The sequence below is a fragment of the Alosa alosa genome, chromosome 16, assembly GCF_017589495.1.
Source record: "Alosa alosa isolate M-15738 ecotype Scorff River chromosome 16, AALO_Geno_1.1, whole genome shotgun sequence".
In the NCBI taxonomy this organism is placed as follows: Eukaryota; Metazoa; Chordata; class Actinopteri; order Clupeiformes; family Clupeidae; genus Alosa; species Alosa alosa.
In genome coordinates this window covers 12,515,569-12,539,597 of record NC_063204.1, presented here as the reverse complement: position 1 = coordinate 12,539,597, position 24,029 = coordinate 12,515,569, and the positions used below count along the sequence as shown (strand labels likewise).

The window sequence follows — 24,029 nt, the reverse complement described above, 5'->3', positions numbered from 1 at the left end:
CCGGAAGGCAACAGGAAGGCCAACAACCGGTGAGTACATTCACTCACACACACATATAAGCCTGCTATATCCACCATTTTAATGAATTTTCCGTTTACATTTTGTTTTCCAAGTAATTTCAGTATAACTGTAATTGGGTATTGTTATTTGATTTATCTTTACTCAATCAAAACAGCACAACTGCAATTTGATTGATATTACCTGAAATGCACAATTAAATAGCCTGACTTTTTAATGTTTTTAAAAATGGAGATATAACGTTTTGGAACCAAACTCTTAATTTATGCGCACTTTTAAATAGATCATGCTTCAGTCCATATACTGTGCCACATATTGTGTTTTTGATTTAATTAACAAATCTGACAACCAGTTTTCCCATATTAAATTAAATTCAGTCTTGACTAGCATCAGGTCTTAAAGGAGAATTCCGGTGTGAAATTGACCTTAGCTGCACTGAAAGATGTTGCCGAGTACTTACATGTGTCCAATAGGCACCCCCTAGTATTCCGAATTGCGCTGATTTTCGCCGAACTTGCATAAGGTTTTCAGCTAGCTGTGGGGGCATAGCGTAGCCTATGCAGCTAAATCGCTATTTTTACACCATTAAAAATGTTCCAAGTAACTCCACACTGCATTGGTAGACTTCTGAGGGTCCTGACATTTAAAACGAGATACTGAGAACTTTGGAAGTGCACAGGAAGTCACACCTGTCAATATTCTAAAACAGAAGGATTACCGTGTATGTAGTCGACATTTTGATGCAGACGCGTTTGCTATCCCTACAAGAGGATCAAACCCCCCAAGACGGGTACATCTGAAGAAAAATGCCATCCCGAAAGCGACGGTAATTGCTCCGGAGGTATGTATGAAATTGTTTGACTATTTGCATGTAAATCACACCGTTTTGGAATCGTGTAACGTTACATGACCAAACTTTGCTTGCTAACAAGCCACTTAGCTTTGTAATCTGGAGAGCAGTTTATGCTGACGTTACTTTTCCTAGCCCACCATCAGAAATAGAAAGAAATGTAGTTTGGGAGGGAGGAAGGGGTGGGCGTTTCAGTGTGTATTTTGATAAATGGAATAGATGCATGCGTGGGGGACCGAATGCTTTCCAGGTAACCTAACTTGGCCGAACGTGACTCGGGGTCCGCCGAGGTGAGTGGTTGCACCCATTGCATTGGGAATGGTGTCCAAGCCAGTCACTAGTATCCGGAAATTTTGAATAGCGTAATAGTCATTTATATTTTGCAGATCCGATGATTTCAAATTCCTCGAATAACTCTGTGTCTTCTTCGTATTCTGCCATCTTCTCAAGATTTGAAAACTTCCAAGTCCAGTCCACAAGTAATGTAAATAATCACATAACTGATCAGCTGTTTCCTTCACGTGTGCAGCACGTCTTCCGTCAACAACATTACGCAAGATTCCCATCACTGATGTAAAACCTTTTGAGCTTCGTTGATACCGTGTACTCATCATGCTCATGTAGACAGTAACTATATATTTCCTATTTACTTTTGTAAATAGTAATTAGTAGTTTTGAAATTACTTTTGCAATCTGTTCCCCTGTCCTTCCTGTTCGTTCGTGCTCGGCAGTCGACTAATCGCTACAAGATGGCGGCCAGCGGAGAGATTCTCTGAAGGTACTGCTTGTATAAACAGTCTTTTTAAATAAACTTCCTGTGCACTTCCAAAGTTCTCAGTATCTCGTTTTAAATGTCTGGACCCTCAGAAGTCTACCAATGCAGTGTGGAGTTACTTGGAACATTTTTAATGGTGTAAAAATAGTGATTTAGCTGCATAGGCTACGCTATGCCTACACAGCTAGCCTTATGCAAGTTCGGAGAAAATCGGCGGAATACTAGGGGGTGACCGAAGGTGCCTATTGGACACATGTAAGTACTCGGCAACATCTTTCAGTGCAGCTAAGGTCAATTCTCCTTTAAACACCAATAATATACATGTAACAGCATCAAACAGACCAACCTCATGACATTAATTAATAGTGCAGTATTTGCAGTATTTAATAGTGCAGCTGCTATTGCCAGTGACAGACGTGCTGTGCTCTGTCACACTTGCACTTTCATGTCACACACCCGATGAATATAACTCTTATTTGGTTTCTCTTCTTGATTTAGGCCTGATGGGTGATGTTGATGGTGGCATAGGTAACACTGTCTGCAGCCTGCACCAGAAATCAAGGTGGGGCAGTTATAAAATGGTTATTAACTATGAAATATATCACCTGTGATCACAATGAACTCACTCAGTCCACACTGTGCACTCACGTTAGGAGGGAGGGCGTGTGCTTGAGAGCGTTGAGCAACCTCAGCATATGTTAAGTTTCCTGTCTGTGACTAAAAAGTTATTGGGTTAAAAAGGTGGGTTTGTTGACTAATGTGGAAAAAACACACACACACACAAAAACTAATGTTACTATGTTATTATAATAAGTATGGGAATGTTGGAAATAGCTGACTAATGTGAAAAAAACAACAACAAATGTTACTAAAATAAATTATGTTACAATAAATAGGTGCTTTCTATAGAAATGGTTTATTTTCTAATATTATTGCCCATATGTTACTCTGATTCCGTATGTGTCCTCACTTTTGGACCTTTGTCCTAACTTTTGGGCACAAGTGTCCTATTTTTCAGTGTCATGGCGGTGGTCACCCTATGTGCGTGTGTGTTGGGCTCTTTGTGAGGGAGACAGGTGATGTGTGTGTCTGGGTTAGGCTTTATGTTATGGAGGAGACAGGTGGTGTGTGTGTCTGGGTTAGGCTCTATGTTACGGAGGAGACAGGAGATGTGTGTGTCTGGGTTAGGCTCTATGTTACGGAGGAGACAGGTGGTGTGTGTGTCTGGGTTAGGCTCTATGTTAGGGAGGTGACAGGTGATATGTGTGTCTGGGTTAGGCTCTATGTTACGGAGGAGACAGGTGGTGTGTGTGTCTGGGTTAGGCTCTATGTTACGGAGGAGACAGGTGGTGTGTGTGTCTGGGTTGGGATGTAGGTAATGGGTAATGTGTGTATCTGGGTTGGGCTCTATGTGACAGAGGAGGCAGGTGATGTGTGTTTGACTCACTGTGTCTGTCTGAGTCAGTTGTCCATCTCTTTTTCCACCTGCCCATTGAGGTACATGAGGACAGGACACTCAGAATAGAATTAGATTGATCAGGGGTCCAAATCTTTACAGTGTTATAAACTGTAATATCACAGTAATATTACGGTCATAACATGAAATGTATGAAATGGATCTTGGACACTCACATGCTCTTCCCCTCTTCCTGCTCACCAGAAATGCTGCTGCACACACAGCCACTACAGCCAACAGCCCAGTGCACAGAGAAGTGTATAATACTGAAAGAGGGGGAGGCAGGAGGAGTAAATTATAAAATTTGAAATATAGAAAGACAAATCAATGAATTAAAAGTGCGTTATTTTGCATGGGAAGCTACTTAGTCACCAGGTTGTGCTTTAACACCCATTCTGTTGTATATAAAATAAGATGGGTATTCCAAACTTACCCGGGTCAGATGCAGAACCTGGAGTTGGAGTAGGAGTGGGTGCTGTTTTGGGTGGTGTTGATGGAGGTTGTGGTGGGGTTTCTGGTGCTGTTGGATCTGGTTGTGGTGGGGGGGGGGGAGTTGTTGGTGATGTCCATCTGGTGGATGTGGAGTTGAAGGTCAGAGTGAATGTGATACCAGAGCATGTGTCTGACATAAGAGAAACACATAATCACTGACCTGGCTCTCTAAGTGTGTAGGAGACAGAAGTCTGAACCTGCCCTCCTGCAGTCACATGGCATCTCCGTGTCCTCTGAGTGGAAGTGGGGTTTGGAGCTCTGAGCTTCTCAGTCAGTCTGGTTTCACAGAAAGATGCTCTACTAATCTGGAGGCTGTTGGTGTTCTGCAACTCAGCCCCTCCCTCATCCACCCAGCTCAGATGAACATTTCCAACACTAAGTATCCTGTGACAGTTGTCATGTGTTTCCAGGATGCAGTCAAGGAAAACATCATTGCCAGCCTCACTTGCGTAAACTAGAAAACAGATGAGATGAAAAAAACAGACACACTGTTACTGCCGTGCGTTGTGACGCCTGTGACACCAGCATCTCAGAACTGAACCAAGTCCAGACAGCCAATGGGATTTCTAGCCTGAGTGGTCAGACCACACAAAACCATTAAGGACCAATCAAACACCAGAGTATGGCATGGAGGCAGAGTCAGGGGCTCCTCTGATGAGGCTGATCAGTCTTGCCTGTGTGTGTGTGAGAGGGAAGAGAGAGACGGAGTGAGTGTGTGTGTTTGTGTGTGTGTGTGTTTGTGAGACTGAGTAGCCTAGAGTTTGTGTGTCTGTGTGTGTGAGGAATGACAGAGAGAGTGTCTTTGGGGGTGAGAGTGTGTGTGTGTTTCTTTGTCTGTGTGTATGAGTGTGAGTTAGTGTGTGTGTGTGAGGGGTAAGAGTATGGGTACGTGTATTTGTGTTGTGTGTGTGTGTATTCCCAGTCACATTCAGCTCTATTTGCTGACTGTTTGTGTTGATGGGGTGAAAAAGACCAAGATTAGGTAAACCAAGATAAATCTCAGAACCCAGGTGCAAAACTACTGTATTTACAAACAAAGTATCAAACCAAGAAAATCCAAAAGATCAAAGACTAAAACATGCACAAGATCACACACCAGACCTAACTGAACAGACACCACTTCAATGCCAAAATCGCTCACCGCTGCAACTGACAAAAACACACATCTAGTGCACAAAATAAAGAGCCCACTTAACTCCCGTGATATGGATGTACATAGAGCAGGCGATCTTCTAAATCAACAGGCTCCACTAATCACTTAGGCCAATCGGCCAGGGCACCCCAAGGATCTAGTCCCACTGTGTGTCCAGTGCAACTCACAAGCACAAATCCAACACATGAATTCATGGTTAAGTAAGAATAAAGACACATGTAATCAAACAGCTACACAGAGCCCATGAGCATCTGGGTCTACTGCTACCACTGGGACCACACCAGAATAAAATACAAATTACTAAGAAAAACTGAATATTAACAGGAAATTGATTAAATAATGGAACACACCGTCCCAAATTGCTATAGAGAAGGGTTGGGCAAACTACGGTTGGGTTGGAGTTGCAGCCTGCCAGCCAAATTTCAAAACCCAATGTGGCCCTCGAGCCAAAAACGTTTGCCCACCCCTGCCATAGAATGTAGAGTGTGTCTTGTTTTATCCATCTTCTCTGACACAAGGAACGGCCCACACATGCAGCTGGATATGAAATATGATGCTAAAGCAGACTTTTGCAGTCAGAGGGCCAGATGTACGTACACTGTGAACGTAGCGTTATCAGCGTCATGGATAAACCGCAGACTGCGAACGCTGTCAGACCCAAGTTTCCGTCGTATTTATTAAACTAGTGTAAACTGCGACTTTCTCTGCCTTTTTCCGCCCATAAACACAATTTACGAACGTCCACAACTGAATAGCAGAGCCCATACAAGCGCAGTTAACTGATGACAACATTAAAAAGAATCAAACATTTAGCGATATTGAAATTATACCATTCATGATAAGATGTCAACAAGCAGGGAGAATGAAGAAGTACTTGTGCACGTAGGCTATGGAAAATTGGTCAAATCTAGCAAGAAAGTTTAAGTGAATGACGTGAAAATGAAAGTAAGACATTGAAAAGGCCGACAAAATTTAAGGTTGCTTTTGATAGTACAAATACTTACAAAACTGGTGCTCTAAATAGCGATTCTGTTGTCTTTGAAAGGTTCTCTTATTGACGCATTGAACTGCAATTTGGATTAACACCTGCAAAAGTATAACAAGGCGGAAGTATTGAGGCGCAGAATAGATGTGCGCTTTCAGGAGCAGTCTTTGTACATACTGCGGAATACATAATTAGGCGCTCTTTACGCTTCCCCTCCCATCTTTTTACGCTAAACTCCCACTTTCCCCTGGATCCTCCCATGAATGCATATGCATGACATGAAAAACGCAATTAGCCATGTTCAGCTCCCGCGACAGGCAGTTTGCGCTTTTACATCATTGCGGCCTGTTTGTACCTCGCAATGATTTTACACGCACGTTGCAAAACAAATACGCCTGAAGTGGGCGCAAACGCGTTAGTACATCTGGCCCAGAGTGTCTGATGTATCACACTTACTGGTAAGAACAGAGAGGTAAACTGAAGTAAGCGGTTCATGTCCATATGCTCCATTTGTGGACTGCCAACATCTGTAGAGTCCAATATCCTCTGTGGTGACATCAGTGATGTGGAGAGAACAGTCAGGTAGCAGAGTCAGTCTCTCAGCTCTGTATATGTTCTCTGATCTAATCCTCCCAAGTGTGACTGCTTCAACAGTCTTTCCAGACCTGTCGTAAGTCCATGTAGTTGCTGAACAGTCTGGGTAATGTGTGAGCACACTCTTACAGGGCAGAGTGGCAGTCTCTCTCACACTGGAGGACACAGTGATAAAGTCTCCTCTGGTACCTGGAAAGTGAACATTTAACACCCTCAGAGAAATAGATACATAGACATTCAAATTGTATTTAAATATGCACAAATTGTTTACATTTTTAAAGGTTTTGTGACTTCATTTTAGTCTATCCAAATTAAAAGCCCTTAAAAACCTGAGGCTTTCTGAGGTACGAGTCACATATTGACATGCATCATCCTCTAAAGTGTTTCTGTCCTGGTCTCACCTTGCTGTTGCAGCAACAGAGTCAGCAGTAGTCTCACTGTTGGGTTGTGCAGCTTTGCCATTGCGTCTGCTCTCTGAGCTGGTGTGTCTCTGCTCTGAGCCTCACACAGGGTGTGATGAGGATTAATCTACCCGTCACACACACATCACTTCCTCAGAAGATGACATTAGGGGTGCCTGCAGGATAAGTGCTATGTTACGCACCACCCCCCAACATTCATGCCTAACAACCAGTAATTTGGACCACTTTATACAGCCTTATAAGGGCTAGAGCTATCTTTAGTTTTGTTCTAGTTGACTGTTGTGAATGGCTTTAAACAGCGTAACAACGGCTGTAATAATGTGTTGACAAGCACACCAACTTTGCCTATCTTGTTCTCTTCCATCTGAGATAACTTCTCTAGCATTGCTGCCTCCATCCTTTTTGCTTTTGTTGTTTACAAAAAAACATGTTATATCCTTGATGGCCTCGAAGTCTTGGGTTAATGAATTAGCTTAACATTGTGTGCTGTTAACCAGCAACAGTACACAATACAAGAAAGCAACAAGCAGCCTAGCCTACAACTTCTGTTGCTCTCTCCTGCTCAAACAAAAGGTGTGCATATAGTTCTGCATACAATTGATTTTGATACTGTAATCTGTTTACTTTACAGAAATAGTACAAAACAGTAAATGTCAGTACTGCCATGCAGTTCATGGGATACTGTGCAGAGTTGGGAATTTATGATATGCCAACTTGGTGTGAATACACACAGGGGAAATTCTCTCTCATTGTTGTTGAGTATCCTGATGGTACGGACAGTGCATACGGCCGTACACCTGCAGGCGCGCCTGGATGACATAGTACCACGTACTGACCACTGTAACCCAACCACTGTATCTATTTACACAGTTCTATTTTTTCATTCCTTTTCCATGAGAGCATCACTGTTAGTGTGGTTTCTTACGCTGCACTGTATGATCTACATGTTGCTTCTGAGAGACTCATTAACAGTGTCTCTACTCTTTCCACTGGAATCAGGAGTGAATCTTTACTGATGGCAGAGACTTTAAAGATGATGTTCAACATCACTTGCTAAATATAACATGCAGCCGAGAAATGAATAGCAGTCAACCTTCGTGCCACTATCTGAGGTGTGATAATACACATATGGGTCGTGTGGGTCTGTGGTTTTATTGTCACCCCCACACCATGTGTGTGATAAATGTTTCTGTTGAGATCTGAAGTTAGATCACACGTCATCATCGTCACGTCATGTTGTGGTGAGGCATTCTCTTCGTTGCAGTCAACGTTCTCACGCATTCTCAAAATTAACACTTCTGCATAGCTTAGGTGAAGACATTTGGATGAAACATGAATTCACTTTGAGTGCAATCGTGTCTTTTTATAGTTATGGACTTAAGGGCCATTAACACCAGGAATAACAACTATAACGATAAGAGGAAATAAGTATATGAACCAGAGCCATATAAAAGTACCTTTATATGGCTCTGATATGAACTAGAAATGTAATGCCAGAGGAATTACAATAGTGGATGGAAAGCTGCTAGCTTAATGTTGGTGGGGAGATTCCTGAAAAAAAAAAAAACATTGAATCTCTTAATCTTTGAGTTCATACAAACCCTCATACCAAAAAAAACGTATGTGTCAAGTGCGTTCTTAAGATATAACACTCAAGGTGTTTTAGACCTTGACATTTGAGCTTTGACCTCCAACATCGATTCACTTCATCTTTGAGTCCATACAAACACTCATACCAAATTTCAGGCATGTATGTCAAGGCAGTCTTGAGATATTGCGCTCAGAGTATTCATGGACTTGACCTTTGACCTCCAACATCAACTCACTTCATCTTTGAGTGCATACAAACCCTCGTACCAAATTTGAAGCATGTGTGTCAAGCCGTTCTGGAGATATAATGCGCAAAGCATGAGCTATGGCTGTGACTTTTATTTTGACACACGGGAAACACTTCAACAGGATGTGTAGTTCACGGAGAGACAGATTGTATGCTTAGAAGCTGAGACAGTTGGATTCGTGATAGCTAGCTTAAGCATTCATGAAAGGTTTGGTATGAATGTTGAGTCATGTCTCATGAAACAGTCATGAATGCTTTATATGCTGTTTATGACAGCTGCTATGAATGTGTTATGAACTCACCCGTCAAGTAAAGTGTTACCACAATAATGTATAAACATATTTTAGATATAGGCTTATTTACTATGAACAAACTATTTATAACTGTGTAAACAAATGCTTTACTGATGATAAATCAGAAATTACTAATAAGTAACAAAGGCTTAATAAATGATGAATTGTGTGTAGTTATTATAAAGTGTTACCGAAGATTCTCCTATAATCTGCAGGCTGTTGGTGTTCTGTAGCTCAGCCCCTCCCTCATCCACCCAGCTCAGATGAACATTTCCAAGATTAACTATGCTCTGACAGTTTCCAAGGGTGTGCAGGATGCAGTGGAGGATCGCATCATTACCTAGCCTGGTCTTACCAGACTCTCGTATGAACATTTCATTTGTACAGAGAGTCTGGCCACTTTCCATTGCCAAGCATTAACTTCCTTGAAGGTGAGTACTCTGTTGAAGTTTAAAACTCTGGATCTGCCATGACCAATCGCTAACATTTGGTCGTATGTCATCTACCGCTCTGGCTTAAACTAGCGCACAACCTCAATGTCATCGTTCTCAGCCACCCCTTCTGTTCACTGATTGGACTGGTAAAATTTGTGTGACGCCCGTGACACCAACGCGTCAGAACTGAATCAATTCCAGACAGCCAATGGGATGTCTGAGTGGTCAGACCACGCCAAGCCATTAAGGACCAATCAAACACCAGAGTATGACATGGAGATGGAGTCAGGGGCTCCGCTGATGAGGCTGATCAGTCTTTCTTGTGTGTATGAGAGGGATAAGCGAGTGTGTGTGAAACTGAGTGTGTGTGTGAGAGGGATGACAGAGAGAGTGTGTATGTGTGTGTGAAAGGTGTGTGTGTGCGTGTATGTGTGTGTGTGTGTGTGTGTGTTTCTGAGAGAAAGTTGAGGGTGCAGTGTATGTGAATGAGTGAGTGTGTGTGTGTGAGGGTCTTTTTTATTTTATTAATGCACGGTCTGAAGTGTATGGTTTAAGTTCATTTAGGGCGTGTCAAGGCCACTTTAGCTAGTTTAAGTAAGGCAGCATTTCTCAAACTGTGGGTCGCGGAGACATGCCAGGTGGGGCACGAACTGATGTGAAAAACAGGAGTTTTAAAAAAAAAAATGTAGGCCCAGCCTAGGCCCAGGTAGCAACCGATGCGCAATGGACGCACTGTGTTATTCATAGGGAAGTGCTCGTGTCAAGGCAGCTTATCTATCTATTTACACAGTTCTATTTTTTCATTCCTTTTCCATGAGAGCATCACTGTTAGTGTGGTTTCTTACGCTGCACTGTATGATCTACATGTTGCTTCTGAGAGACTCATTAACAGTGTCTCTACTCTTTCCATTGGAATCAGGAGTGAATCTTTACTGATGGCAGAGACTTTAAAGATGATGTTCAACATCGCTTGCTAAATATAACATGCAGCCGAGAAATGAATAGCAGTCAACCTTCGTGCCACTATCTGAGGTGTGATAATACACATATGGGTCGTGTGGGTCTGTGGTTTTATTGTCACCCCCACACCATGTGTGTGATAAATGTTTCTGTTGAGATCTGAAGTTAGATCACACGTCATCATCGTCACGTCATGTTGTGGTGAGGCATTCTCTTCGTTGCAGTCAACGTTCTCACGCATTCTCAAAATTAACACTTCTGCATAGCTTAGGTGAAGACATTTGGATGAAACATGAATTCACTTTGAGTGCAATCGTGTCTTTTTATAGTTATGGACTTAAGGGCCATTAACACCAGGAATAACAACTATAACGATAAGAGGAAATAAGTATATGAACCAGAGCCATATAAAGGTACTTTTATATGGCTCTGATATGAAACCAGAAATGTAATGCCAGAGGAATTACAATAGTGGATGGAAAGCTGCTAGCTTAATGTTGGTGGGGAGATTCCTGAAAAAAAAAAACATTGAATCTCTTAATCTTTGAGTTCATACAAACCCTCATACCAAAAAAAAACGTATGTGTCAAGTGCGTTCTTAAGATATAACACTCAAGGTGTTTTAGACCTTGACATTTGAGCTTTGACCTCCAACATCGATTCACTTCATCTTTGAGTCCATACAAACACTCATACCAAATTTCAGGCATGTATGTCAAGGCAGTCTTGAGATATTGCGCTCAGAGTATTCATGGACTTGACCTTTGACCTCCAACATCAACTCACTTCATCTTTGAGTGCATACAAACCCTCGTACCAAATTTGAAGCATGTGTGTCAAGCCGTTCTGGAGATATAATGCGCAAAGCATGAGCTATGGCTGTGACTTTTATTTTGACACACGGGAAACACTTCAACAGGATGTGTAGTTCACGGAGAGACAGATTGTATGCTTAGAAGCTGAGACAGTTGGATTCGCATAGCTAGCGAAGCATTCATGAAAGGTTTGGTATGAATGTTGAGTCATGTCTCATGAAACAGTCATGAATGCTTTATATGCTGTTTATGACAGCTGCTATGAATGTGTTATGAACTCACCCGTCAAGTAAAGTGTTACCACAATAATGTATAAACATATTTTAGATATAGGCTTATTTACTATGAACAAACTATTTATAACTGTGTAAACAAATGCTTTACTGATGATAAATCAGAAATTACTAATAAGTAACAAAGGCTTAATAAATGATGAATTGTGTGTAGTTATTATAAAGTGTTACCGAAGATTCTCCTATAATCTGCAGGCTGTTGGTGTTCTGTAGCTCAGCCCCTCCCTCATCCACCCAGCTCAGATGAACATTTCCAAGATTAACTATGCTCTGACAGTTTCCAAGGGTGTGCAGGATGCAGTGGAGGATCGCATCATTACCTAGCCTGGTCTTACCAGACTCTCGTATGAACATTTCATTTGTACAGAGAGTCTGGCCACTTTCCATTGCCAAGCATTAACTTCCTTGAAGGTGAGTACTCTGTTGAAGTTTAAAACTCTGGATCTGCCATGACCAATCGCTAACATTTGGTCGTATGTCATCTACCGCTCTGGCTTAAACTAGCGCACAACCTCAATGTCATCGTTCTCAGCCACCCCTTCTGTTCACTGATTGGACTGGTAAAATTTGTGTGACGCCCATTGACATAGCGTCAGAACTGAATCAATTCCAGACAGCCAATGGGATGTCTGAGTGGTCAGACCACGCCAAGCCATTAAGGACCAATCAAACACCAGAGTATGACATGGAGATGGAGTCAGGGGCTCCGCTGATGAGGCTGATCAGTCTTTCTTGTGTGTATGAGAGGGATAAGCGAGTGTGTGTGAAACTGAGTGTGTGTGTGTGTATGTTTGTGAGACTAAGTATTTTGTGTGTCTGTGTGTGTGAGAGGGATGACAGAGAGAGTGTGTATGTGTGTGTGAAAGGTGTGTGTGTGCGTGTATGTGTGTGTGTGTGTGTGTGTGTGTTTCTGAGAGAAAGTTGAGGGTGCAGTGTATGTGAATGAGTGAGTGTGTGTGTGTGAGGGTCTTTTTTATTTTATTAATGCACGGTCTGAAGTGTATGGTTTAAGTTCATTTAGGGCGTGTCAAGGCCACTTTAGCTAGTTTAAGTAAGGCAGCATTTCTCAAACTGTGGGTCGCGGAGACATGCCAGGTGGGGCACGAACTGATGTGAAAAACAGGAGTTTTTAAAAAAAAAAATGTAGGCCCAGCCTAGGCCCAGGTAGCAACCGATGCGCAATGAACGCACTGTGTTATTCATAGGGAAGTGCTCGTGTCAAGGCAGCTTAGTTAGTCCCGACCTGAATGAGATTTTAAACGAGGTTGTGAGAGTGGTGAATTTCATCAAGACCAGGCCCTTAAAAGCGTGTTTATTCTCTGCACTTTGTGAGGAGATGGGAGCTGACCAAAAGGCTGTACTGTTTCACAGCGAGGCAAGGTGGCTTTCCCGAGGTAAAGTGCTGATGTGCGTGTTTGAGCTCCGAGTCGCCTCTTCTTGGAAGAAGAGCACATGTTTGAATCTGCAAGCACGTTCACTAATGAACATTTCTTGACGAAGCTAGCCTATCTTAGCGATATATTTGGAAAGCTAAATGAGTTATCTCCAGTTACAAGGCAAAGACAAGCACCTACCTCACCTAGCAGATAAGATTACTGCATTCACCAAAAAACTAGGCCTACATCACATCCCTGCAAAGTTTATTTCAAAAATATTTCCCAACCAGCAGTGCTCAGTATGACTGGATTATGGATCCATTTAATGCAGCATGTTGGTATTTCATTGAATATATTGTACAATGCTGTAAATTGGCCTATACTTCCTAATATGTTGCTGGAAAACAGAAATATGTGTGTTTAATTTACAATGGCACATTATGTATTTATTTATTATTATAACTGCAGCACCAGCTGATTTTAACTCTGCTGAAGAGGATATATTTAGAACTTGTCATTATTTCAATAAATTTGACAATTTTAAGATTGACCTACCACTTTCTTGAGGGACAGGTGGGGCTCGAAAATGCCCCCTTGATCAAAGTGGGGAATGAAAGAAAAAGTTTGAGAACCACTGAAGGGATAATGGACGACACAGCGTTCGGATTCATAGAAAGTAATACATATTCGAGGTGGTAATATGGCCCCAATGCGCCATCGGAAGCCGTTACACCTCGTACTTTGCCCATGCATTAATCCGTCTATGGGGGTGAGGGTGTGTGTGTGTGTGTGCATTCCCAGTCAGTCACATTCAGCCCTATTAGCTGACTGCTTGTGTTGATAGGGTAAAAAAAATGCTTTTATATAAACCAAGATAAATCTCAAAACCCAAGTGCAAAACTACTGTACTGCAGTATATACAAACAAAGTATCAAAGCAAGAAAATCCAAGAAAGCAAAGATTAAAACACGCACCAGACCTAATTGAACAGAAACCGCTTGAAAGTAATTGTGGTGAATAATTACTTAATATTAACTTGGACTGGCAAATTTCAGGAACACTCAGGAATCAGGTTTATTCTGTTACAAGCAGAGAGGGTAAAAAATGGTCTATGTAGGCCATGGCCTGGATCAACCTCTCTCTCTCTTCTTCAGTACTCCATCTAGTTCTCTTTAGTCTGACAAACATTGCAAGTTAGTCACTTTTGTATGGGTTAAACAAAGAAAGAATTAGCGGCAAAACAAGCCCACGTGATTGGTCCCTCCAGATGGCATCAGACACACCTACACACACCTACTTCACACCTATGCATTCTTATCTGAATCCGCATGAGGAGAGATATCCTATACATCAGAAATATCACTTATAGAACGTTTCAAACATTCTCACAATCAAATCATTACAATCCTTGTACTGAGACTATTACAATGATACCAAACATGAATATATTTACATTTCATGACACATGGATACATTATAGCAAGGTAACATCCTTTGTCTTGTGGATCTGATAGCCCTTGGAGCCAGTACATTAGCATTTCATTGGGGGAGGGGAGGGTGTCTTTTGTTTAATGCCAAGAGGGGCCACATGGCCAGTGGTGCAAAAAGTGGGTATGCGCTATATGCGGCGCATAGGGGCGCCAAAGCGATGGTAAAAATAAATAAATAATATATTTGGTATTTTCTATATGTAGCTACTGCTGTGCATTTCTAAATCATTTCAGCATTTTCTCAATGTTATATAACATTTTAGAGGACTAACAGACTAGAGTAGGCGCCCTAAGATTCCATCATAGACTTTTGACATAGAAGAGGGAGTGGGGGCGCCGTGAGCACTGAGCGAGCAGGTAGGCCTACGAGTAGTGAGTTGCCGTCTATGGAAAAAGATGGATACAGCAAAAAAAGCTGTCAGCGGCGAAAAATAGAAAAAGAAAGAGGGAAAAGGAGATGGCATGTCAAGAGATGCGACAGCAGTTAAATAAGTGGACGGTGAAAGGCAACAGGTAGGATTTAAAGTGATGACGTCTGTGCTTGGAGGCTTGCAAATATTCATGTTCAGACTAACTAGCGTTTGTTAGGCATATGCCGATTGAAACATAGCCTATTCCATTCAGATAGCTAGGTGGCTACCATGCTCATACTGCACTTTTAATGGCAAACTGCAAATGCTAGAAATGTCTAGCAACAACTCATTACATGTTTCCATATCCTAACAATGAAGGCTCCTTGTAATAACCTAATATTGTGTTGTCAATGTGAAGCAAACAAACAAGGCTAGAGTAGGCCTATCAACCTTATCCTTTGTGAGCAATAGCTGGCAAAAGAACGTTATGAGACTCTACACCATCTCTGTAGACAATGCACCATTTATCAATACTTCATCAAGTTAAACATCACATTGGCAGCATATATATACCGTGTGTGTATATATATATATAACCTATATTTATACACACTAATGCACAGTAATAGTGTAAATTATTTGTATTTGTTTTTTTGTTTTTTTTTTTAGCCAATATTGTTTTTTCAAAAATGGGTAGCTGTGCCCCTGCACATGGCTAACTAAACCCTAAAATAATTGCTATCACGCTTCAATGCCAAAATCGCTCACAGCAGCAACTGACAAAAACTAACACACAGAACTAGTCCCACTGCATGCCCAGCGCAACTCAAAAGCACAAATCCATCTCTTGAATTCATGGTTAAGTAAGAATAAAGACACATGTAATCAAACAGCTACACAGAGCTCATGTGCATCTGGGTCTACTGCTACCACTGGGACCACACCAGAATAAAATGCAAACTAATTACTAAGAAAAACTGAAATAGTAAATCGGTTAAATAATGGATCTTTAAAGCATGCTAAAGAGTGTCGAGTGTGTCTTGTGCAGTAAGATTTTATTAATCTCCTCTGCACAAATAATGGCCCACACATGCAGCTGGATATGAAATAGACTTTAAAGATGACGTGCAACATCACTTGCTATAATTAAACAACATGAATGACAAAATGAATAGCAGTCAGTCTTCGTGCCACCATCTGAAGTGTGATAATACATATATGGGTTGTCTGGGTCGTGGTTTCATTTGGCTTGTCACCCCCACACTGTATGTGTGATACATTTTTCTGTTCAGATTTTAAGTTAAATCACACATCATCCTGTTGTGGTGAGTCACTCTCTCCATTGCAGTCGATGCTCTCACACATTCTCAAAATTAACACTTCTGCATAGATTAGGTCAATACTTTTGGATGAAACATCTCCACTTTGATCAGAGTTTTCAGAAATAATCTGAAGGGTGCACCAGCTTGCTTCTTTGACTGGATGGCTAACTATTTAAAGCCATGAAGTAGCTGAAACAACACAGCTAAGCGTTTGCTGCGGCTGCAGCTGTGTTTAGGTCTGTAGTGGGTGTGTACTGGCGCTAGCACTGGCCTTGCTAGTGAGTACTGGCACTAGCGCTGGCCTCGCTAATGACTTCTGTTAGCCCAGCAAAGGGCAGCAGAAAAGGTCGGGATGGTTTATTTCCTATCAGGGGATGACCTTTCTGCACGATCATCATTCCAATTTGCGGCACATGAAGCGCTAACACAAATATCTCAGGCTGCTGTTGCAGAGCGCTGGCGATGAGCTCAGTTTCATTATTCCCCATCATTCAGGCTGACACATCACTGCTCCGCTAACAGGCACAGGTGCACACAACTAGATGTATACACACACACACACACATGCACACTCACACACACACACACACACACACGCACTCACACACACACACACACACACACATGCACACACACACATGCACATGCACACACACACACACACACACACACACACACACACACGCGCACACACACACACACACACACTCTCCCCCTATGAGACCCTGGAGCTCATCACACACACACACACACACACACACACCTTCTCTGTCTCTCACTCTCTCTCTCGCTGACCCTCAGACCCGGCCTCTTCTGAAGCTCCGGGGCTCATCTGCCCCCTGGAGGCTCCGCAGATAACCCCTCAGTTACCCCCGGGGGGCAGGTCAGGGTCTTGCTGGGGCAGAAAGAAGAGCAGAACCAACCAATCAAGGGCCCCGAAGCTGTCAAGAGGACAACAAAGAGGAGAAAATGCCCCTTTCACGGCCGCAGGTGAAAATGTGAGAGTGAGGAAAAAGGCAAACGCTCTCTGTCAGATGGTGACCTCAGGCAGGGGCGGAGCTTGAGGGGGTGCGGGGGGTGCGGCACGCCCCCGGCCCGGGACCCGCAGGGGCCCGGTGCAAGGGCGCCCCTGCTCCACCTCCGGGTAAGGTGGGGCAGGCCTCTCCCACAGCACAAGGCCGGAGGAGCTAAGATCATGCAAACGGTTTCTTTTCAATCACTTTCATCAGAGTGGGACGTATTAGGCTTATAGGTCGCCCCAGTCAGGACGAGTTATGACTCACGGTTGCTGAAAAGTTTTGAAATTTACTTTGATGATTAAGTAGGTGTAAAATATTGAATAAAATGTTCTGCTGTATGACTGGCTTTATTTTAACCCTCATATTGAACTTTTACGATGCAAATTTACAAAATTGGATCAACGATATTGTCTCCTACAGGCGCCAATGAGAGAACACTTACACTTACATGATTTTGGTTTCGATTTTCTAATTCGAGTAAGTCTTTGTGACAACACGCCATGATACATTTGATAATGTTTGATCGTTGTTTTGGTATGAAGCATCTTTTATGTAGCCTAATGAATGCTCTAGAAAGTGAAAGTAGCCTAACCTAGGCCTATATGCGCTCTGTGTCTGAGCTGTCTGTGCACGCCCCAAGAATTGATTAGGTTCCTCAAATGGAGAACACATCAATCCCATGGTATTTTTTGCCCTAAAATGCATAAAACATGCAAGTTCAAAATCCCGCAGGTAGCCACGTTACATCTCCGTTTCATATTTGCCTAGGCTAGGCCTATTAGCCTACAATAAATTAATTGAACGAACTCAACTGACAACAGGTATATCTACTGATTCGGTCATTGAGACTACAGAATACAGACTACAGAATACAGTACAACAAACTTTCTGTCTTTCTGAAGTTTATTTTTGTATTCCGGGGTACAGTAGCCTAATTGCCTAATGTCTTGACAATTGGCTTGCTGTTTAAACATTATTTTTGACTCTTCCCGACACCGTTGCAAACTCTGAGCGCTCATTCTCCAAGTTAAAGATCATTAAAAACCACTTCAGGAGCACAGTGAGACAGGAGAGACTGAGTGGACTTGCCATGTTGTCCATAGAGAATGAGGGAGCAAAGAAAATGGACATACACAGAGCATCGTGGACGAGTTCGCGGAGCGCAAGGCTCGTCGTATGCCCTTCAAATAGTGCTGCGTATTATTGTTGTTTTATTATTAGGGGTCATGTAGCCTAATGTTTTTGTTGTTCTCTTGGTTACACTTCATGTATGTTCGATGGACTTCAAAATTACATACAGTAGTCACTCTCCGTGGCGCTGACGCTTGTAGGACCCGCTGTTGCGGGCATGTGTATGTTGTAAAATTATTTTAATTTTTTATTTTAATATTTTATTTTAATTTTTTAAATATATTTAATAAAGGGCCCGGTCATGTGACCCGCCCCCGGCCTGGCTCTGACTTGTTCCGCCACTGACCTCAGCATAAGAGGTCAACCCCGCCCTCCGCCCCTAGTCCACCACAGATATGTATCTCATATAAATGTCTTCTTAACAGGCATAGGAGAAAATGTCCCCTTAACAGCGGCAAGACAAAATCTCTCTTTAATAGGTGCTGGTGAAACGGTCCCTTTCACAGCCACAGGTGAACATGTGAGGATGGAAAAAAGGCAAATTCTTGTCAGAGGAGCCTGTAGTTATTCACGCATACACACATACACTCAAATTCACAGCGATACAGACAAAGAGGTATTTTTCAGTTTGATTGTGTTGGTTACGGATGGATGCATGCCAAGTTTTTAAATAATGACACTGAAATGGTCTTAATCACCAGACACACACACACACACACACACAAACACAGGATGCCTACCACAACACACACTAGTGTTTTCCGAGCCAAGTTGAACCATTTGGCAATGAAAAGATACTAGGAGAAAGGAGAGAGGGGTCTTTTCCTTCCAAAATTAACATTTGGCAAAATCTGATCTCCAATGCAGTTGGACACACACTCACACCCGTCACACACACACAGCCACAAACCACCACAGCCACACACACACACACACACACACATACAAACACACACACAATCTTTTGGCATCCCTCACGAACACACAGACACACACATACACACACACACACTAATGCTAGATACACCACTTCAAACGTCTAACATCAAACACCAAATGCTTGACATAGTGCAGTGCTATATGTGATATAGTGGAGGCTGTGGAAACAGGGGATCAAAGCTCCGTCTAGCGTTCTATAGAGGGAACAGCCAGGCACGTGATCAGGAGACATTACTGAACATATGGACCCTTTCAAGAGTTCCATTATCAGCATCATAGTTGGCCCCACAAGACTTCCTTTTTAACATTCCATATGTTATCTTAATGCAGAGGAAGTAGATTGGGGCCCAAATAAAACGTTCAAACATTGTTTTTGTTGTTATTGTTGAAAGGGTCTATAATCATTTCTATATCACAATTAATGCACACACACACTGTCATCCACACACAAACTCTTGTTCTCTCTCCATCTTTCTCTCTCTCCCTCTCTACATCACAAATCTCTACAATAACATCTTCCTGTTAACATACATTAACACACACACATTAATACATTAACACACATTAATACACATTAACACACAAACATTAACATGCACACAGACACACATGCCCCATAAAAGATGATTGCCTGATGAGTGAGCAGTGGTTGCATAATGCTGTCAATCAAGCCTGTCTCTAAGATACCTGCAGAATCAAAGGAAAAAGATTCCTCTGTCTCTCTTTTCATGACAAACACATAAGAGTACCCATACAGAGCATATCTCTGTGATGGGCTGATTTCAACAAGAAAGTGCAGTCCATACTCAAATATCAAAAAAGGTCAAAAACAAAATACATTACCATCAGACATCCAAGGAACAAAGCTTTTGTCCTCATCACTGAGTCTCTGTGAGATTGTGAAGTTTTTGTTTCTTCATTGATCTGCATTCTGTGTACTGTTGACATGTTTGTGTATCAGCCATTAGGCAAGGGCATGTAGTATCAGTTGTGTTTTTTCAGTCGTGTTTTTCAGGGCATCCGCACACAGAGAGAGAGAGAGAGAGAGAGAGAGAAACACACACAAACATACACACACACACACACACACACGCAATCTTCTCTCTGGGTCTGTCTGAAACCTTGCTGCCTTCAGCTGTCTAATGAGTCACTTGCTCTAGCAGGCATCAAGCTACCAGCTATGGACTTTGTTTCAGACAGCTTAGCAAGATAGAAGCACAGAACGCTGTTGCCAGGATACCATAAAGCAGAATAATGGAACTGCACAGCCCTGGACATCTTTTAGTTGTTGCCAATTACCAACAGCTGCTCATAGTTAGATGGAATTTTGGATGTTGAAGGCAGCATGATGGATACATCTATACTGCCTTCAAAATTCATCAAAACGAAGGTATCTTAGAAGGCAGCATTTTATAGACATATATGAGATTACAGACATACTTGATACCTTGCTGCCACTGAATGCTATCTTAGAAGGCAGGATCTTTTCTGTTTCGGACACAGCCTCTGTGTGTTCGTGATGGGGGGATAGAAAAAAGGAGAAAAGAGGAGTGTGAAGAGAGAGAAGAGAGGCGAAATGGGAAGAATGGGGGAGAGAAGACAGTAGAGGAAAAGAGGGAAAAGCAGAGACCAGAAGAGAAGAACAGAGAAAAGAAACAAACAGTAAAGAAAAGAAGAGACTAGAAGAGAAGAGAAGGGAAGAAAAGAGTAGAGACTATAAGAGAAGAGAGGAGAAGAGAAGAAAAGAGTAGAGACTAGAAGAGAAGAGAGGAGAAGAGAAGAAAAGAGTAGAGACTAGAAGAGAAGAGAAGAAGAAAGAGTAGAGACTATAAGAGAAGAGAGGAGAAGAGAAGAAAAGAGTAGAGACTAGAAGAGAAGAGAGGGGATGATCATGAGAACAAGAAAAGAAAGACTAGAAGAGAAGAGAGGGGATGATCATGAGGACATAACCTGGTAGTCAGCTCAGTGTTTCCTCTACATTTATATTTTAGCATGGCGGCCCGCCACGGTTTAAATTAATACCGCCACGGTATCAGAATCAGGGCAGATGGACAATCAGTTGCTTTTTATATAATCCTGCCGACGTATCCTCCCCTGCTGGCTGCCGCTCTCATTGCAATTTAACAATAAGTAGCCTAAAACTAGTCAGAGATTATGGCCCGTCCAGTTTCACTTATTATATATTTTATTGATGTAGCCTATTTAAAACATTAACTTTCTTCTCAGCGTTTCTTCTTCATTTAGCAGTGCCACTGCTTCAGAGTTAGGGGACACGCACAATATTGTCCGGACTAAATGCCCTCCGCTGGCTGCAGAAAATTGCAGTTAAACAATAAACAGCAATGCTAATCCGAGCTACCTGTCTACTCTAGTTTTATTCCATAAATATATTGTTTTTATAGAAGTTAGTGGCATGCGCTATCAAGAGCTTCCATGTGCTACGCATGTTTGTCAACATCGCAAAAACTACATGTATTGTGCAAGCGCGCAGAGAAAGCAGCATCGCTGTCAGATCTGTCCCTGGGAAAAGTAACGTTGCGGCGATATGGATTTGACTGTTTTGTTACCAAATTTCCAATAGTAGCGTGTTACACTACTTCTTACTCGAAAAAGTAGTTATGTTACTATAACTTGTTACTTTGTAACATGTTACACACAGCACTGCTGACTATGTTAAAGATTAATCACACACACACACACACACACACACACACACACAGTCAGTGTGACGAGTAAAGAGGAGGATAGAGTCTTAAGTGCAGATCCACTCCCTGTGCTGCTAGCCTTGACCGGTGTAAAGGCTTATTTGAGTTGCGCCCCGAGGCATCAGTTCTTCTCCCCCTCTGCCCGTCAGCCCTCAGAAACTGCGACAGTGGAATTAACAGGGATGTCCAATTCACAGGGTAACAAGACCATAATGAAACATAAACTAATTGGTCTATCTAAATCAGATAAAACACACCTCTCCATAGGTGCTGTAACAACTGTGAAACGGAAGAGGCATGGCACACTCTTAAAACAAACGTGTTGAAAACAACACAACTCGCGCTGTTTTTAACACATCTCTGTTTAGGGACAACACAGTTTGTGTTGTTTCCGTTTTTTATTTGTTACACAATATGTGTTGAAAATGGCACAACTTGCGTTGAAAACAACACAACCATTTTTGCATCTCTGTGTCCACACTCGTATTAAGAGTGCAGGCGTGTGAGATCAGGCCATGAGGTCTCATATGTAGAATACTCAGTTAAAAAGAGCTGCTGAACTATAAAACAGGGAACATTAGAGAGACACACCAGAGGAGAATCAACTAGCACAAGTCTTTTGTCTTCTTTTGTGTGAACATACAGACACACACACACACACACTCTCTCTCTATCTATCTATTTATCACTCTCTCTCTCTCTTACACACACACACACCAACTGAGACTTCGAACTCATCAGCTATGACACCTGTGCAGTCTGCAGAGGTTACCTGGGAGCGTGAGAGAGGGATGAGGAGGGGGGGACAGAGAGTACACGTTTCAAATATATGTACACAATTATACAACAATTGGGTTCTATGGAACTATTTATTTGTTTCTGATTGGCCGAGAGACATTCCATGAGTTGGAATAGAGAGCCGGAGTCATGCCCTTCTACTTCCGGTCCATGGGACCTATCTTTCAAAAAAATATGAATGGGAGTTAATGGAGAGATAACAATTATTTTTTGGTCCAGTTTGAATTGTGCCACGAATTTCACATATGACTGTTGTACTGTTGTACGATAGACTTCAAAAGTTTTGTTGGTTTTGTGCGAATCCGCTCAGTGGACTACATCTCTCGTCTCAAACGATGTACGTCAACAACGTAATGAAACGATAAGATTAGCTGTTATGCTAGTTAACGGTTGCATCTTGCTGCCTGCTATGTCACTTAACAGTATCTAATGTACAGTCTATGGACGAATACAACTTACCTGATGTGTTTAATCCTCTGACTCATGGTATTTTCATCGGCAAGGAAAGCCCAATTAAAGGAGAATTCCGGTGTGATATTGACCTAAAGTGTGTTGAAACATGATACCGAGTGTGAACGTATGTCTCATAGCCCATCTCGGCTTGTCCCCTGCACTCCAAAATCTGGCGCTAGTTAGCCGATGCTACCAACAGCTTTTTCAATGGTGGTGCTTCAGCATTGCAAATAAATCACTGTTTTACACCATTTACGAGGCTCAATGTATCTCCACACTTCATTGGTAGACTTCCGAGGGCCCTGACATTTAAAACGAGACATTGAGAACTTTGAAAAAGCACTGGTAGTTTACTTACAAGACGATTTATACAGACAGTATCTTCACGAAGTTTAACGTTTGCAGCCATCTTGAATTTAGTCACGATAAGTTGAGCGACGAGTAAGAATGAACAGGCATGATAAGGGATCAGATTCCAAAAATAATTCAGTGGAAATGCATGGATTCCAGTTTCTTCCAGTAGTAGCAACTGGAATCCATGCATTTCCACGGAATTATTTTTGGAATCTGATGATGTTAGAGCACAGAGAGTGAAGCGTCACTTTGACGAACTATCGGAAGATGAGCGCTTAACCGATGCAGAGAGATACTTCAAAGTGCAGGTATTTAATGCAACTCTGGACATCATAATCAGTCAGCTCTCCCAAAGATTTGCAAGTATGCGGGAAACTTGTCATGTGTTTGAGTCTTTACGTCCTATGACCCTTCAACTCGCAGGTGATGATGAACTGCTTGAAAAGGCAAGACGTTTATCAGACCATTATAGCAGGGACATTGCACCGACATTCCCAACACAACTCCTCTCATTCAGGTCTTGCTTTAAAGACACAGAAGCCATCTATTTTTCAACTTGCCAAAATGCTGGTGGTAGATTATGACAGTGGACAGAGAATGAGGTCATGTTTACATGTTTTTGTAGTTGTTGGATTCCTGTAATTTTTGTATATAGTGTATGTAGGTGTTTCTGGAAAATGTAGATAGGTGTATGGATGTATGTATGCACTGC

General features: G+C 42.1%; 1 protein-coding gene and 1 long non-coding RNA gene across 2 annotated transcripts; both read right to left on the bottom strand.

Moving 5' to 3' along the window:
• Nucleotides 1–1,833: 1,833 nt before the first annotated feature.
• On the bottom strand, nucleotides 1,834–3,650 carry LOC125309634. Its single transcript, XR_007196157.1, has 5 exons — nucleotides 3,533–3,650; nucleotides 3,276–3,365; nucleotides 3,091–3,128; nucleotides 2,292–2,360; nucleotides 1,834–2,188 (listed from the first exon to the last, which is right to left on the bottom strand). It is a non-coding gene; the product is annotated as an uncharacterized LOC125309634 (long non-coding RNA).
• Nucleotides 3,651–3,652: 2 nt separating this feature from the next.
• On the bottom strand, nucleotides 3,653–6,844 carry LOC125309633. Its single transcript, XM_048266690.1, has 3 exons — nucleotides 6,725–6,844; nucleotides 6,186–6,512; nucleotides 3,653–4,045 (listed from the first exon to the last, which is right to left on the bottom strand). The coding sequence occupies exons 1-3, from the start codon at nucleotides 6,783–6,785 to the stop codon at nucleotides 3,744–3,746; spliced, it is 690 nt and encodes a 229-aa protein (XP_048122647.1). The 5' UTR covers nucleotides 6,786–6,844; the 3' UTR covers nucleotides 3,653–3,743.
• Between the last annotated feature and the right edge of the window lie 17,185 nt (nucleotides 6,845–24,029).